Raw genomic sequence first — 13,711 nt, forward strand, 5'->3', positions numbered from 1 at the left:
TCATTTTGGCATTTAAATAGACAGTGAAATTCAACTCCAATGTCGGTGTTACATTAAGTACAGGTTCTCTCTGGACGAGGAATATCTAACCATCGTCCTGTTTCTACAGGTCAGTGAGTGAAAATTTGAAGAACGAATCTTGCACATTATTTCCTATCTTTAGATATTTTCTTTTTCAAATATTGTGTAAAATGGAATATGTTTGCCCTCTAGTTGAGTTAAATATATCATCGAACCATTTCTGTATATATTGATCCTTTTTGTCTATTTTTCACCAATGTCTTAAGGGCCAGTTTCCAAAACGGCCCCTTCTCCGATTCAAATTTCCTGTTGGTGGTGCATTGCCCATGCCGTTGTAGTCACAAATCTATAAAGTATAAAGATTTAGGTCACTTGGTTGTTTTTTATGGCTCCTCAAAGTTGTACCTTTCAGAAGCTGTCTAAGTGTTGATAAAATGTACATGTTATGTAAAATATTAATGAAAATCTAATCAAATGATAGTCACCGTAAAGAATACATTCATGGCATGATTGTGACAAAAAATCATGTTTCCATCGCGCCATTTGGCTGTTTTATAGAAGAAACAATCTCAAAAATGCCATTTTCGATAATAACATTTTAGACACAAAAACTGTGTTTTTTAGAGAATACACCCTTTTATGGGCGTTGGATGCAAACCAATTTTTATCCTATTAAATAGTACTTAATATGCTATTGATGAGAGGAAAAATCATCAAAATGTAAGTGGTGGAACATTTTCAAATGTTGGGTTGAATTAGCCTATGGTTGAATTGCCGATTTTCGACTTTCTTTAGATAATTAACAAAACAAACGAGAGTATTTGCTTGGTATGTTGAGAATATGTACACAGATATGAAAAAAAGTGAGAAAAACACTTTTTCATAAAAAAAATCCAAGATGGCTACTTCACAAGTCCCCGTGGTTGAAGACATTGGCTGACAAATAGACAGAACAACAAACAAAACGTGTTCCTTATGATTTTGGTTGGTTTTCGCATTTACGGGAGTGTTCATAGCTACGGGCGATTGTATAATACCTATATTTATAAGTTTGGTTAGTCACATGGTAACGGGGATCTTTCATATCGAGCCCCAAACATACTTTCGACATATGCAATGAATGGAGCAGACGCGGGATGAGGTGGGACACCACAGTTTGTGTGAATAGATCAGGTGATGTCTTGCACGTTTTGGTAAGACTGATGATTTTGTTCCATTTTTTGGAAAGGTAACAAGACAGAGCATTTTTTGTGTGAAGATGATCCATTCAAAAGATCATGAAGGGTCAGCAACGGCAGGATATGGGACGGGGAGTCGTCTTCTTCCTCCGTTTCCTGGTTCTGCTCGGGTTCAGGTTCAGGCTGATTTTTGTTCCGAAGATACTTCATGTAGCACTTCTGGCAAATAAATGCTTGTTCCTTTGCAGACATCAATCCTTGTTGCACCAGCGTATCTAGGAGCCATTTATATTGTTGACTATTTACATTGCGTGCACTTCTGTTCTTATTGCCACTACGTTTCTTGAAGTATACTTGACACTCTTCTCCAACACATTTACCCTCCATCTTGAAACAATAACGATTGGTTTATGAAGCGTCGATAAAGAAACAAAATAGCAAGCCACCGATGATTGCTGTAAACAGCTAATACTTAGTAGTTTGGTACAATTATGCGAAAATGTGTGATAAATAACGAACAATTAATTACACAAAATAACAAGACAATATAATAAATCACATTCAATACCTCCAAGAAGCGCAGAATTGATTGATTACTTAGAACAAAATAAAGTATTTCATATGGATAATCTATTTATTCGATGTGGCGTGGTCGGCAGGCACAAAGAAAGTGAGACAAGTCAGGGTCCCAACCCTGACAGAGCCACAACGCTTTGGAGATGGGACAATAAAACAAGGAAATTGAGACAAGAATAGCTAGCGTCGAGTGAATGATTTCGTAAACGTATAGACAAAGACAAGAAGATACGGATAAATGTACAAGGCCACACGATCAGAAAATTCAGAAGAGGACAGCTTGGGATAGAACAGTATTCATGTATCAGGGTGTCCTCGGTGTAAATCTTTATATCGATACTATTTATTTAGTCGTTACACATCATAAAACTGTCATGAAAATATCCGCTCTGATATTCAATATAAAAGTTTGTATATAATAAGCTATATAATAGGGTTTCAGACAAGGTTATTACTCATTTCCCCTTTTCTTTCAATTTACAACCACATTCAGGCGGCGATATGAGAACGTTCCACCACATGGAATTAACTGATTTTTGGTACACATATAAAACAAGTAAAGCTCTATCCGATTTTCTGATGGAAATTTGCATCCAAAACTATATAACAGGAGAAAATTGCAAATTTATGGCATTTTTTTCATAATTGTGTCTCTGCAAGTGCATTTTCATCCGAGAATATTTTTTTTATGTTTTATGAATAAAAACGATGTTTTGGAAATATTTATCAAAAGAAATTTATACTATGTTGCGAATTACAATTTCGAGATAACCTTCTTTTATTTATGTACTTATGTCTTTGATGCTGAAATTGACAACTTTATAGAAATACATTTTCACTGAAATTATGAAATCTGGGTGTCGGAAAGGTATAAAATTATTTTTCGGAAAAGAAAAAAACAGTAGTTGAGCTAGATAAGAAATTATACGGGGGCAGGCTCCTATGGAGAATTAACATTACTGGAAACAGGCCCTTTGAGATGTGTATTGCAACAACTTTTGAAGTAAATAGGCTATTCTTCCGTGATATGTGTGTAGGTATTTGTTGCTCTTAGATGTATTTCATTTTAGTGAGACTAACGCCAGGTACAATAGGATCTGCCTTATGCTGAAGTCTCCCACAGCTCTGGTTCGGATCAACTTCTTGCTTAGCCTATCTACTCTGTGTGATTGGTTTTTTAGGTTGTTTCAGAGAGAGGATCCTTTAGTTCATATACTTCACTCAGAAATGATTGATCTTCTGAGATCTTTCATGCTCCGATTTTTGAAGGGAACAATGTATAATTTTGTACATCATTATGTGTTTGTGATTTTGTCTTCTTACATCTAGTTTCCCAACCCAGTACTTTATATAATTTTTCATGTGATGTCCTTGATCTTATACCTGTGATAATTCTTGCAGCTTCTAATTGAATTGATTCTAAAAGATTGTTTTCGTATTGTGTACAATTGTCCCATATATCTGCATATTCCATAATAGGTCTAATAAATGCTGTATAAATTTTAATTAATGATTTTCTACTTACAGTGTTTTTAATATAACGAAGAATGTTGAGTCTATTGTCTGCTTTTTTATGCATATTTTGAATGTGTTGTTTCCATGTTGCATCTTCCTGAAGAGTAAGCCCTAAGTGTTGGTGTGATGACTGTTCCGTTATTTGGCTGTTTTGAAAGAAAAGTGGGGGATGGGAGATATTCTGTTTCCTGGAAAAGAGGACAGTTAGTTTTATAAGCATTAAAGTTAATATCCCAGATTTTAGCCCATTCACCTATATTAGAAAGATCTGCGTTAAGAGATTGTGTTGCCTGTGCTGGGTTGTCATCTATGATTATGTATAGGGATGTGCCATCAGCAAATAGTTAAATATTAGTGGTTATGTTTGAGGTAATATAATATATGTAGAGAAGAAATAATAGATGACCAAGAACTGAGCCTTGTGACACTCCTCCATTTACAATTTTAAACTGTGAAAAATAACCCAACATATAGGTATTTGTAATTAAAAACAAAAGTAAACAAATAGGAAAAAAGGAGGGGAAAACTCAACAAAACTAACACAGAAACAAAGCTGTATAAGCCCACACATTTCAAATACTAGGTCTAACACGGATTTTAATACTTATCACAATTACAACTGAAGTCATGTTGAGAATAGCGTTATTTGGAAGTAGCTACATTGCACGTCGTAGCAGATTTTGCGAGGGTCGTTTGAGTTTGAAGGGACAGTACGTTTTTTTGGTGAAGGTGACATGGTGGCTAATAAAGTGTTTTCTCTGCCAAGATTTAGGAAGTGCCTTGATGAACTATTAGATTTTAAGGCTGACGTTGTGTTTGTTTGCTTGGGAGGGAATGACATTTCAACCGACTCATATCCAGCAGATATCGGAGACAGTCTCAAGCTTTTAGTATATGTTAAGGAAGCGTCAGGCGTGAAGACAGTTCTAATTCAGGAAATTGTGGCGCGGGGTAAATTCAGGGGTGTCTTATCCATGCAACATTTCAAACGCCAGCAGTCATCAGTGGACAGGAAATTATTCAAGGTGTTCAAGGACAGGGTAGTAAACATGAGCATTCCATATCCAGCGATATATGCGACAGACCTTGTCCACTTCAGTGTCAAAGGACTAGCAAAGTATTATCATGACATTTGTAGAGTGTTGTTTAGGTACAGATAGACATAAAAAAAAAAAAAAACACACACACACACACACCAAAAAAAATGGTCTCCATAGAAGCAGGATCCACGATCCAGAGACCTGGGCAATGCGGTGATATATTCCAGATAATGTTACTTTATAAGCAGTATTATCAGGACATTATCACCATATCAGATTGCTTTCTACATTATATCAGTAAAGGATAAAACAAAGGAAAATATCCCCGACTTATTTTACATACTGCCGACAACATTATTACCAAGTATAGTTACTATTCCCTGCTATTGTGGGGGATGGGGTTCGGGGGATTACCAAACTTGTTAATCCAGCACAAAAAAGTATTATCAATTTTCCATGATATATTTAATAATTATAGTATGAATCTACAAATCATAATGTTTCACGTATGATGGTATTGAAATGGCACTATACCCGATTCTGCCCGATCCTGTCCATCGTCTTTCGGTCCAGTGGGGCACATTACGTTATGTGAAAAGAACATATCTTTTTTAGCCGTTTTTTTTTGTCAATATGAAATTATGATATTTTAACTGAGATCATTTAACACCACAATAATTACACTAAAAACAATTAAATGCCCAAATTCTACATATAAACTGCCCGATTCTGCCCAATCCTGCAAATCGTCTTTCGGTTCAGTGCGGCACATTACGTTATGTGGAAAGAAGACAATATCTTTTTGGCCGTTTTTGATCAATATGAAATGATAGTATTTTAACTGAGATCATTTAACACTATAATAATTATGTTGAAAACAATTTAATGCCCAAATTCTACATATAAACCGCCCGATTCTGTCCAATCCTGTTAATCGTCTTTCGGTCCAGTGGGGCACATTACGTTATGTGAAAAGAACATAATACCTTACACATACATATATTATGTTGATATTTGGGGTTTCTTGTTGCAGATCTGTAATTGAAGACTTCGGACAGTAATGCATAAGTTCAAACTTACTGTCTTGACCACGTGAGTTTTTGATTGGTCAGTTCATTCGGATTACAGAATTTACAGGCTTTTGATTAGTCGGACCCTGATCGGGATTTGGGAAAGTGATCGCGTGGGTTTGACACCTAAAGCTCTAATAATCTGAATTGTTACGTCAACTATGCATATGTAGCGCTGACCGTATTTACTCAATGGCATTTGCTAATGTATCTTGGACAATATGTTGTTTGATATGACTCCAGTACAAAGACATTTTGTTGAGTGAGAACATAAAAGAAAGATGTTTTGAGCAATTAGTCTGGTAATACTATTGGTTTAATCCTGTTTGTCCCAAAACTGAAAATTTATAAATCCTGTTTGTCCCGAAATCCTGTGTGTTGTTATAACAGTAAGGTACTGCAGTGTTGTTTTAACAGGTAAAGGAAGTTGTCCCAAAATTCATACAGGTAAATTAGTATGTGGTATTTTGTAAAAAATGTGATATGTGTGTGTATTTCAGTTAAAAAAAAATAATAAACAGATAGATAATATTATTTTAAGCATTTTGTTTTCTCTTAAACATTTCATCTGAAATTATCGTACTATTAAATGGGTTTGTGATCATTATTTTATAGAAACTTATTCTGAACTCAAACTCATAATTAATCTATTTTAAAGATTAATTAAGAAAATACATATCATGGATCTCATAAAAACCAATTAAGACAATGAAGGTTTTTAAATGAGTAATTAAGAGAACAACTATGAAAGATTTGAATATGAACAGTTAACACCAAAGTGAGTTTGAGATGAATACCCAAGATACATGTCATCCTGCTGAGTGGAAATAGTGAATACCCAAGCTTAACGGAAGTACATATATATCACAAGAGTTGAAAATGGACATTATCGTTGCAACTATGGCAAACTACCAAGTTCAAGTTGAATTCACAACCAACAAGCGTGGTGGTCGGACTCTACATCAAGCCGGATTTAGTTATATAGTGAAGAACAACTACCGAGATACAACCTATTGGAGATGCTGCATTAGAGACTGTCCAGCAACCATCAACACCAGAGATGACATTCCAGTGACCCAACCGATTTCAAGTAGAAGTAAAGAAGGTCATGAATAGTATAAAGAAGAGATGCAGAGAAGAACTTAAAGCCGTACCCGCCATCTACGACGAAGAAATCGCCCACTTACAGACATTAGATTGGACAGATGACAAACGACGAATGGTGGAACAGATACCAACCTATCCCTCCTGCAAGACATCCCTCTACCACAGCAGAGCGAAGCTACTACCCAAACTACCGACTTCAGTGGCAGATATCACACTAGAGAACGAATGGACGCTCACCAACACAGGGGACCAGTTTGTACTATTCGATGACAACAGAGACAACTCGAGGATTTTAGCCTTTGCCACTACCAGTAACCTAGAGATCCTGTCAACAGCTACCACTCTGTATTGCGACGGAACATTCTACACTTGTCCGAGGTTCTTCAGTCAACTATACACCATCCATGCCATGATAGACAACCAGATGCACCCACTTGTATTTACACTCTTACCAGGGAAGTCACAGCTCCTTTACACCAGATTCTTGGAGAAGTCTACAATGAAAGAACGACAACTTCAACTGAACCCGACAGTGATATTCATGGACTTTGAATCTGCCGCCCAGAACGCCGCCAAATCCATATCCCAGGGAATTACAGTGAAAGGGTGCTTCTTCCACTTCACGCAGTGCATTTGGAGAAAGACGCAACAACTCGGACTCCATACCTACTACAGAGACAACGAGGATATCCACAGACTTGTTAGACATGCAGCTGTTCTCCCACTTATACCTCCACAACGCATTGAGGACTACTGGTTCAACGCAATGGATGACCTTGAAGATGTCGACCTACCAGTGGATACAACACCATTCACCGACTATGTCACAACCCAATGGATAGAAGGAGACCGACATGTTTGGAACCACTTCGACAACGACGGGCCGAGGACTACCAACAATCTTGAAGGATGGCACAGCAAACTCAAGAAGAGGATTCCACATGCGCACCCAAACATCTATCTGTTCATCCGTGTACTGAAAGACATCCAAGCTGCCAATGACATCAACCGGATTCAACGTGCTGCTGGAGGTTTACCTGTGCTAAAGAGACGACGCTATTGGAACCTGGATGACCGCCTGATCCAATTGAAGACTCTCCTACAGAACGACGAGATCAACTTCATCAATTATGGAGACAGAGCCACATATCTATTGCATATGGAGTGATAAAACTGTGAATATATCCAACAGTGTTATTCTTAGAACTATCTCAAAGTGTTTAATGGACCATCTTACAGTGTTTAGTGTGTCTTCGTGCTAAATGGAATTATCTTGTAGTGTTCAAGTGTGATACAAAATGGAATCACCTTATAGTGTACAAAGAGAACAGTGCTTATTGGAACCATTTTACAGTAACAAAAAATAGTGTATTAGTGTTTATAAAAGCTGCCTCTTCTTAAAGTGACATTAGTGCTAAGATTTTTTATTAATTGGAAACAATATGGAACAGAAATACTATTTGTATATATCTTGTAAATGTGTTGTTATGATATATCAATATGGTTTAAAACATAGTTATTGTCAACATTATATAACTTATATAGGCTATTATATAACTTATATAGGCTATTATATAACTTATATAGGCTATTATATAACTTATATAGGCTAAAAATGTACATGCTATTTGATTTAAAACAAATATTTTTCAGTGCTTATTATGACCATTTTAAAGTAACAAATAGTGCAATGGATGTGTAAGTGTTGAGTAATGGAGACTATCTAATTTGTGCTATGCTTGTAATGACTTATTCACCTGGATTTACCTGGATTTCACCTGGTACCTGTATTTCAAATAAAATGTCTAATGAGCATAATTACCTGTTGTTTTCTTTGCCATTACTGGCTTACATACACAATTCCTGTTTGTCCCAAATTATTTTTCACCTGTGTTACCACTTTTGGGACAAACAGGACTACACCATACTATTTGTATTGTATGTTCTCAGAAAAATTATATAAGTAGGGATGTCTTATTCTAAGAATCTACCGAGTTATTTTCTTTAAAGCTTAACTAGATACAGCGTCACTTTGAGCTAATTGTAGAAGAGTTTTAATTGGAATTAGAACAAACTTTGAGAATAAAGAAATAAATAAGTTTCATTAAATGAATTGTAATCCTTTTCTTTTTCGATTACTTTAAAATATACTTTTAATAAAATTGAATTGATTTCACTTTAAATTTCAAAGAAAAATCTGTGATTTTTTCCTTTGAAACAAATTTGTTGAAAGGCGAAGATAATCCTTTGTGCATACATTTATGTAGGATGTGGTGAGCCATTCACCGTTTAACATATTATATTGGACTGCATTGACCTTCTGTCTGCTCGAACGTTTTTATCGTAACATTACATGTCTAAAATCCCTTTCTGAAACTGTTGAGATTTGTAAAATTCTACATTACCTGAAAGATGTTGGTCTATATAATAGACTATGACGTACCATTTTAATCTTTTGTGCTAACATACCCATTTAAGATTTTAAACATTTGTCTTTTATCTTTTGGTTTGTTTAATGTTATTTCCTTTTGGATCGTTGTTTGTTTTACCGTTTGATGTCCCTAATGACCTCTTATGTGTTGACGGGCCGTTAAAAATGTAATAATAATAAAAATGATAGCAATATTTCACCGAAGGTGGTTTGACAGCTTTGATAGAGATCTTTGAATTAGGTACCTGGTACTTCATATCCTCCAGAAAGTCGATTTTGTTGAAGGTGTGAATTGGGTACTCGAAAGCCTTTTTCCTTCTATCTGAGGAAAGTTTAATTTTCTGCTTGGGCTGATTTTGGAGTGCTGGGAGCAGGTTTTGATGGTGATTATGGTGGTCGCGATGACTGTGTTGAAGAAAGCTTTGATGTAGCAGGCCGAAGGCCAGAAAGATTGTCGCACGCCATGTCAGTCTGTGTAGCTGTATCACATGATTGTGAAGCAGCATCACGGGTCTCCACGGTCGCAATACCAACCTTTTCACGACTGGCATAGGATGGACCCGACATAGGTATTTCAACAATCTTTCTTGCTTCGGGGATAGTAATGTTGTTTGTGTACTTGACGCGGAGGATCTGTTTTCCCATGTGCCAAGCAGGGCAATATCTTGAATATGATGGATGCCTTCAACCACACTTCGTACAGTGAGCTCGACCATCACAAGCACCATTTACCGACCCGTCTTCGTGGCCTACAACTCTACATTTTGCACTTTGCACAAACTTTCTGTTTCTTGCAGTTACCAGAATGATGACCAGATTTCTGACAACCAAAACATCGCAGTTAATTTGGGATGTAAACATCCACACTAATGCTTTCGAAGCCAACCTTGACACGTTTTGGTAAAATCGGGGTGTTAAAAGTAAGAACGAAAGTGTTGATGTTACGGATGCTGCCATCTCGCTTCACCCCGATTCGTTTAACATGGTTGACTTTGTTGTTTTTACTTGAAATAACTGAGGATGTTCTCCTCGCTCTCTCCCTGAAGAGATGGACAGTGTATAACGCCCTTTGATCTGTTCAGGGAGGAGTGAGCGACAACCTGTACAGCTGTTTCGAAAAACTTTGTCATTCCTGAGAAGTTCTGGCCTGTTGCTGGCGGATAACTTCTACAAGGAGTTCGCCAGACCGTAGTTTTTTAACACTCTTTTGAGTACCGCATGTCGATAGGATTGTTTTTTCAATAACAAATGGTGAAACGGATGATATTGTTTTATCCTTTTCCTACGATCGTATGACGATGAACTGGTTGAAATCATGGTCATCTTCGGAGTCTGATGATGAAAGACAATGTCGTTTTGTTTTTTGTTTTTGTGCCCATAGTTAGGTGTATAGATTTTCATTAACCGTGCTCATCACCCACCTCGGAGCCCAACAAGGGAACACCACTAACGGTACGGATCTCCGGTAAACGAGTGCCAAGGATACACAGGTCGTATACTCGAAAGAATAGAACTCTCTTGATTGATCCTTAAGTCACCGCCTTCTGGGATACAACTGTAAAATAAAAGCTACAAAAATAGATAGGTATGCGGTTGAGTAAAATAAAAAGGAAAAACGAAACACTTAGGACATATAGTTGACCCAGGGCTTGGTATGACCAGCCGATTAATCATTGAGGACCACAATGATTACCCGTCTTACTGAGATAGAGGCCAAAGCGATGTATTAGGGGGAGGCCATGTGATAATGCTTGAGAATAAAGCGCAAACCACGTAACAACCACTCGACCACCAGGATCTTTCTCCCAGTACTAACGGGACGCAACCAACGACAGACAGCTTGTCCCTTTTGGTGGACTTTTACCACATGCAGTAGGACACAGCGGATATATTCTAACCCCTATCCGCAGGGTATAAGTGGGCGAGGAGCACGATTATGAAAATATATACGCCAAACTATGGGCACAAAAAACTCAAAACTAAACGACCTTGTCTTTTATCATCAGACTCGGAGGATGACCATGATTTCAACCAGTCCATCGTCATACGATTGTTTGAAAGGGATAAACCAATGTCATCGTTTCACCATTCGTAATTGAAAAGACTATCCAGTCAACATGCGGTACTCTAAAGAGTTGGAAAAAAATGTGATCTGGCGAACATTTTGTAGAGGGTATCCGCCAGCAACAGGCCTAGATCCTCTTACGAATGACAAAGTTTATCGAGATGGCTGTGCAGGTTGTCCGTCATTCCACCCTGAACACAACAAAAGGAGTTATACGCTGTCCATTTCTTCAGGGAGAGTGAGGAGAACACTCTGTTACTTAAAGGAAAAACAGAAGGTCAACCACGTTTAACGGATCAGGGTGAAGCGAGATGGCAGTATCCATGACACCAATATTTTCATTCTTACCTTTAACAACCCAATTTTACCGAAACGTGTAACAGTTGGCTTCGAGAGTGATGGTTTTGGATGTTTACATCCCAAATCCACTGTGACGCTTTGGTTGCCAGAAATTTTGTCATTGTTCGGAAAACTGTAAAAAACAGAAAGTTTGTGCTAAATGTGGAATTGTGAGCCATGAAGATGGGTCGGCAGATGGTGCCTGTGAAAGTCGAACTCACTGTGTGAACTGTGATGGAAGGCATCCAGCATATTCCAGAATTTGCTCTGCTTTGCGCAAGGAAAAAGAAATCCTTCGCGTCAAGTATACTTTTCCCGAAACAAGAAAGATTGTTGAAAAACCTGTGTCGGGTCCATTCTATGCCGTCCTGAAAGGGTTGGTTTTTCGACCGCGGAGACCCGTGATGCTGCTACACAGACATGTCATGCAGCTACACAGACTGACATGGGGTGCGACAATCTTTCTGGCCTTCAGCCTGCTACATCAAAGATTTCTTCAACACAGTCATCGCGACCACCATAATCACCATCAAAACACAATGAAAACCCTCAATCCCCAAAACCTGCTCCCAGCACTCCAAAATCAGCCCAAGCAGAAAATTTAAATTTCCTCAGAAGGAAAAAAAGGCTTCGAGTACCCAATTCACACCTTCAACAAATTCGGTTCTCTGGGGATATAGAGTACCAGGTAGCTACTTCCAGATCCTCCAAGATCTCTATTAAAGATGTCAAACCACCTTAGGTTAAATAAGAAGTCTGGCTAATTGTCAATGGTCCCCTAATCTCTTTTTTTTTTTGGTTAGTTATAATGGATACAATAATCCAATTGAATTGTAGTGGTCTTTGATCCAATATTGATGGAATTCTTTCGACTGTCGCAAGAATGTAACCCTAGTGTAATCTATCTCCAAGAAACGCTCACCAGAACCGTTACAGTTTCAGAAAATATTCTTTGTTTAACTGCTTCGGTCCTGTTTACAAGAAAGCAACCGGTGGAGTTGCTATCCTGGTTGACAACCAAGTTCCTCACAGAAATATAACATTAAATACAGACCTCCAGGCAACTGCTGTTAATCTTACACTCGTAACATTACATGTCTAAAATCCCTTTCGAAACTGTCGAGATTTGTAAAATTCTACATTACCTGAAATATGTTGGTCTATATAATAGACTATGACATACCATTTTAATCTTTTGTGTTAACATACCCATTTTAGATTTTTAACATTTGTCTTTTATCTTTTGGTTTGTTTAATGTTATTTCTTTTTGGATCGCTGTGTGGTTTACCGTATACTAATGGCAGAGAAACAAAAATTGAAAAATTTACATTGGAAAATAACCTTTGTCTTTACAATAATAAATCTCCATTTTATTGGCATCCCTCTTCCAGAACATTCTCGCACCTTGATTTAACTTTATGTCACCAATCCTTGTTACTCGATTTCGAATGGATGATGCATCACGATCTCTGTGGAAGTGACCACTTTCCAATATTTCTAAGGAAGTGTGGATTCACAGAGAACGATCATGTGCCCCATTGAAAATTATATAAGGCAGATTGGAGTAAATTTTGACATCTCTGTACTAAAATTCTCAACACCGTTGATTTCCTGCATTTAGAAGACCCGATAGAATCCTTTACTACTGAACTTTTTGAGATAGCCGAAGAATGTAAACCAAAGTCCAAAAGGAAACGCAATAAAAAAAACCTTTGATTAATGAAGATTGTGAGAAAGCTATTTGAAATAGGAAAACTGCTTTGAAGCAATTCAAAAACAATTCCACAAGCGATAGCTTAAACAATTATACAAGCATTAGGGCAAAAGCCTGTCATGCTATACATTTACACAAAAAATTGTCTTTGAGATTTTATGTGTCCAAATGAAATTCTAAATACATCCACCATCTGCGATGGCGTATCTGGTAAAATGATCTGTCATGACAAGAATGTTCTCGATGCCAGCCTTCGATGTTTCCAAGGAAAGAAAATCCATACACACTAGTTCCATAGGTTGGCAAGTTTTGATGGATACTAGCGGCGTGCAGACTCTCGCCGGTGTTTTCCTTAGAAGACACCTGTAACAGTCCTTGATCCATCTCTCCACATCCTTTGTCATTCCTATCCAGAAATACCTGTCCCTCACAAGTGATAGTGTTCTGTCCCGACCCTGGTGTCCGAAGTCATCATGTAGCATGGTGAGGATTTTGGGGATGACAGTTCTTGGAAGGACTATCTGGCTCCTTGCAGTGCCATCATCTATAATATCCCGGCAAAGTACACCATCAATGAGTTTAAACTTCTCAAAGTTCTTCAACATCGCTTGGTGTCCAGTTGCAGATGGCAGATCATGTCTGGCAGGCTTAAGT

The 13,711-nt window shown here is 37.6% G+C and overlaps 1 protein-coding gene across 1 annotated transcript; it reads left to right on the forward strand.

Annotated features, from left to right (window-relative positions):
- Positions 1–6,508: 6,508 nt before the first annotated feature.
- Positions 6,509–7,675, forward strand: LOC132550930 (uncharacterized). Its single transcript, XM_060215032.1, has one exon. The coding sequence runs from the start codon at positions 6,509–6,511 to the stop codon at positions 7,673–7,675; it is 1,167 nt and encodes a 388-aa protein (XP_060071015.1).
- The last annotated feature ends 6,036 nt before the right edge of the window (positions 7,676–13,711 follow it).

This window comes from Ylistrum balloti, unplaced genomic scaffold (assembly GCF_031769215.1).
Source record: "Ylistrum balloti isolate Yb309-2 unplaced genomic scaffold, AGI_CSIRO_Ybal_v1 Utg370158, whole genome shotgun sequence".
Taxonomy (NCBI): Eukaryota; Metazoa; Mollusca; class Bivalvia; order Pectinida; family Pectinidae; genus Ylistrum; species Ylistrum balloti.

Bases quoted from the DNA above. Each gene is read 5' to 3' on its own strand.
- LOC132550930 (XM_060215032.1), top strand. From the start codon at position 6,509: ATGAATAGTATAAAGAAGAGATGCAGAGAAGAACTTAAAGCCGTACCC.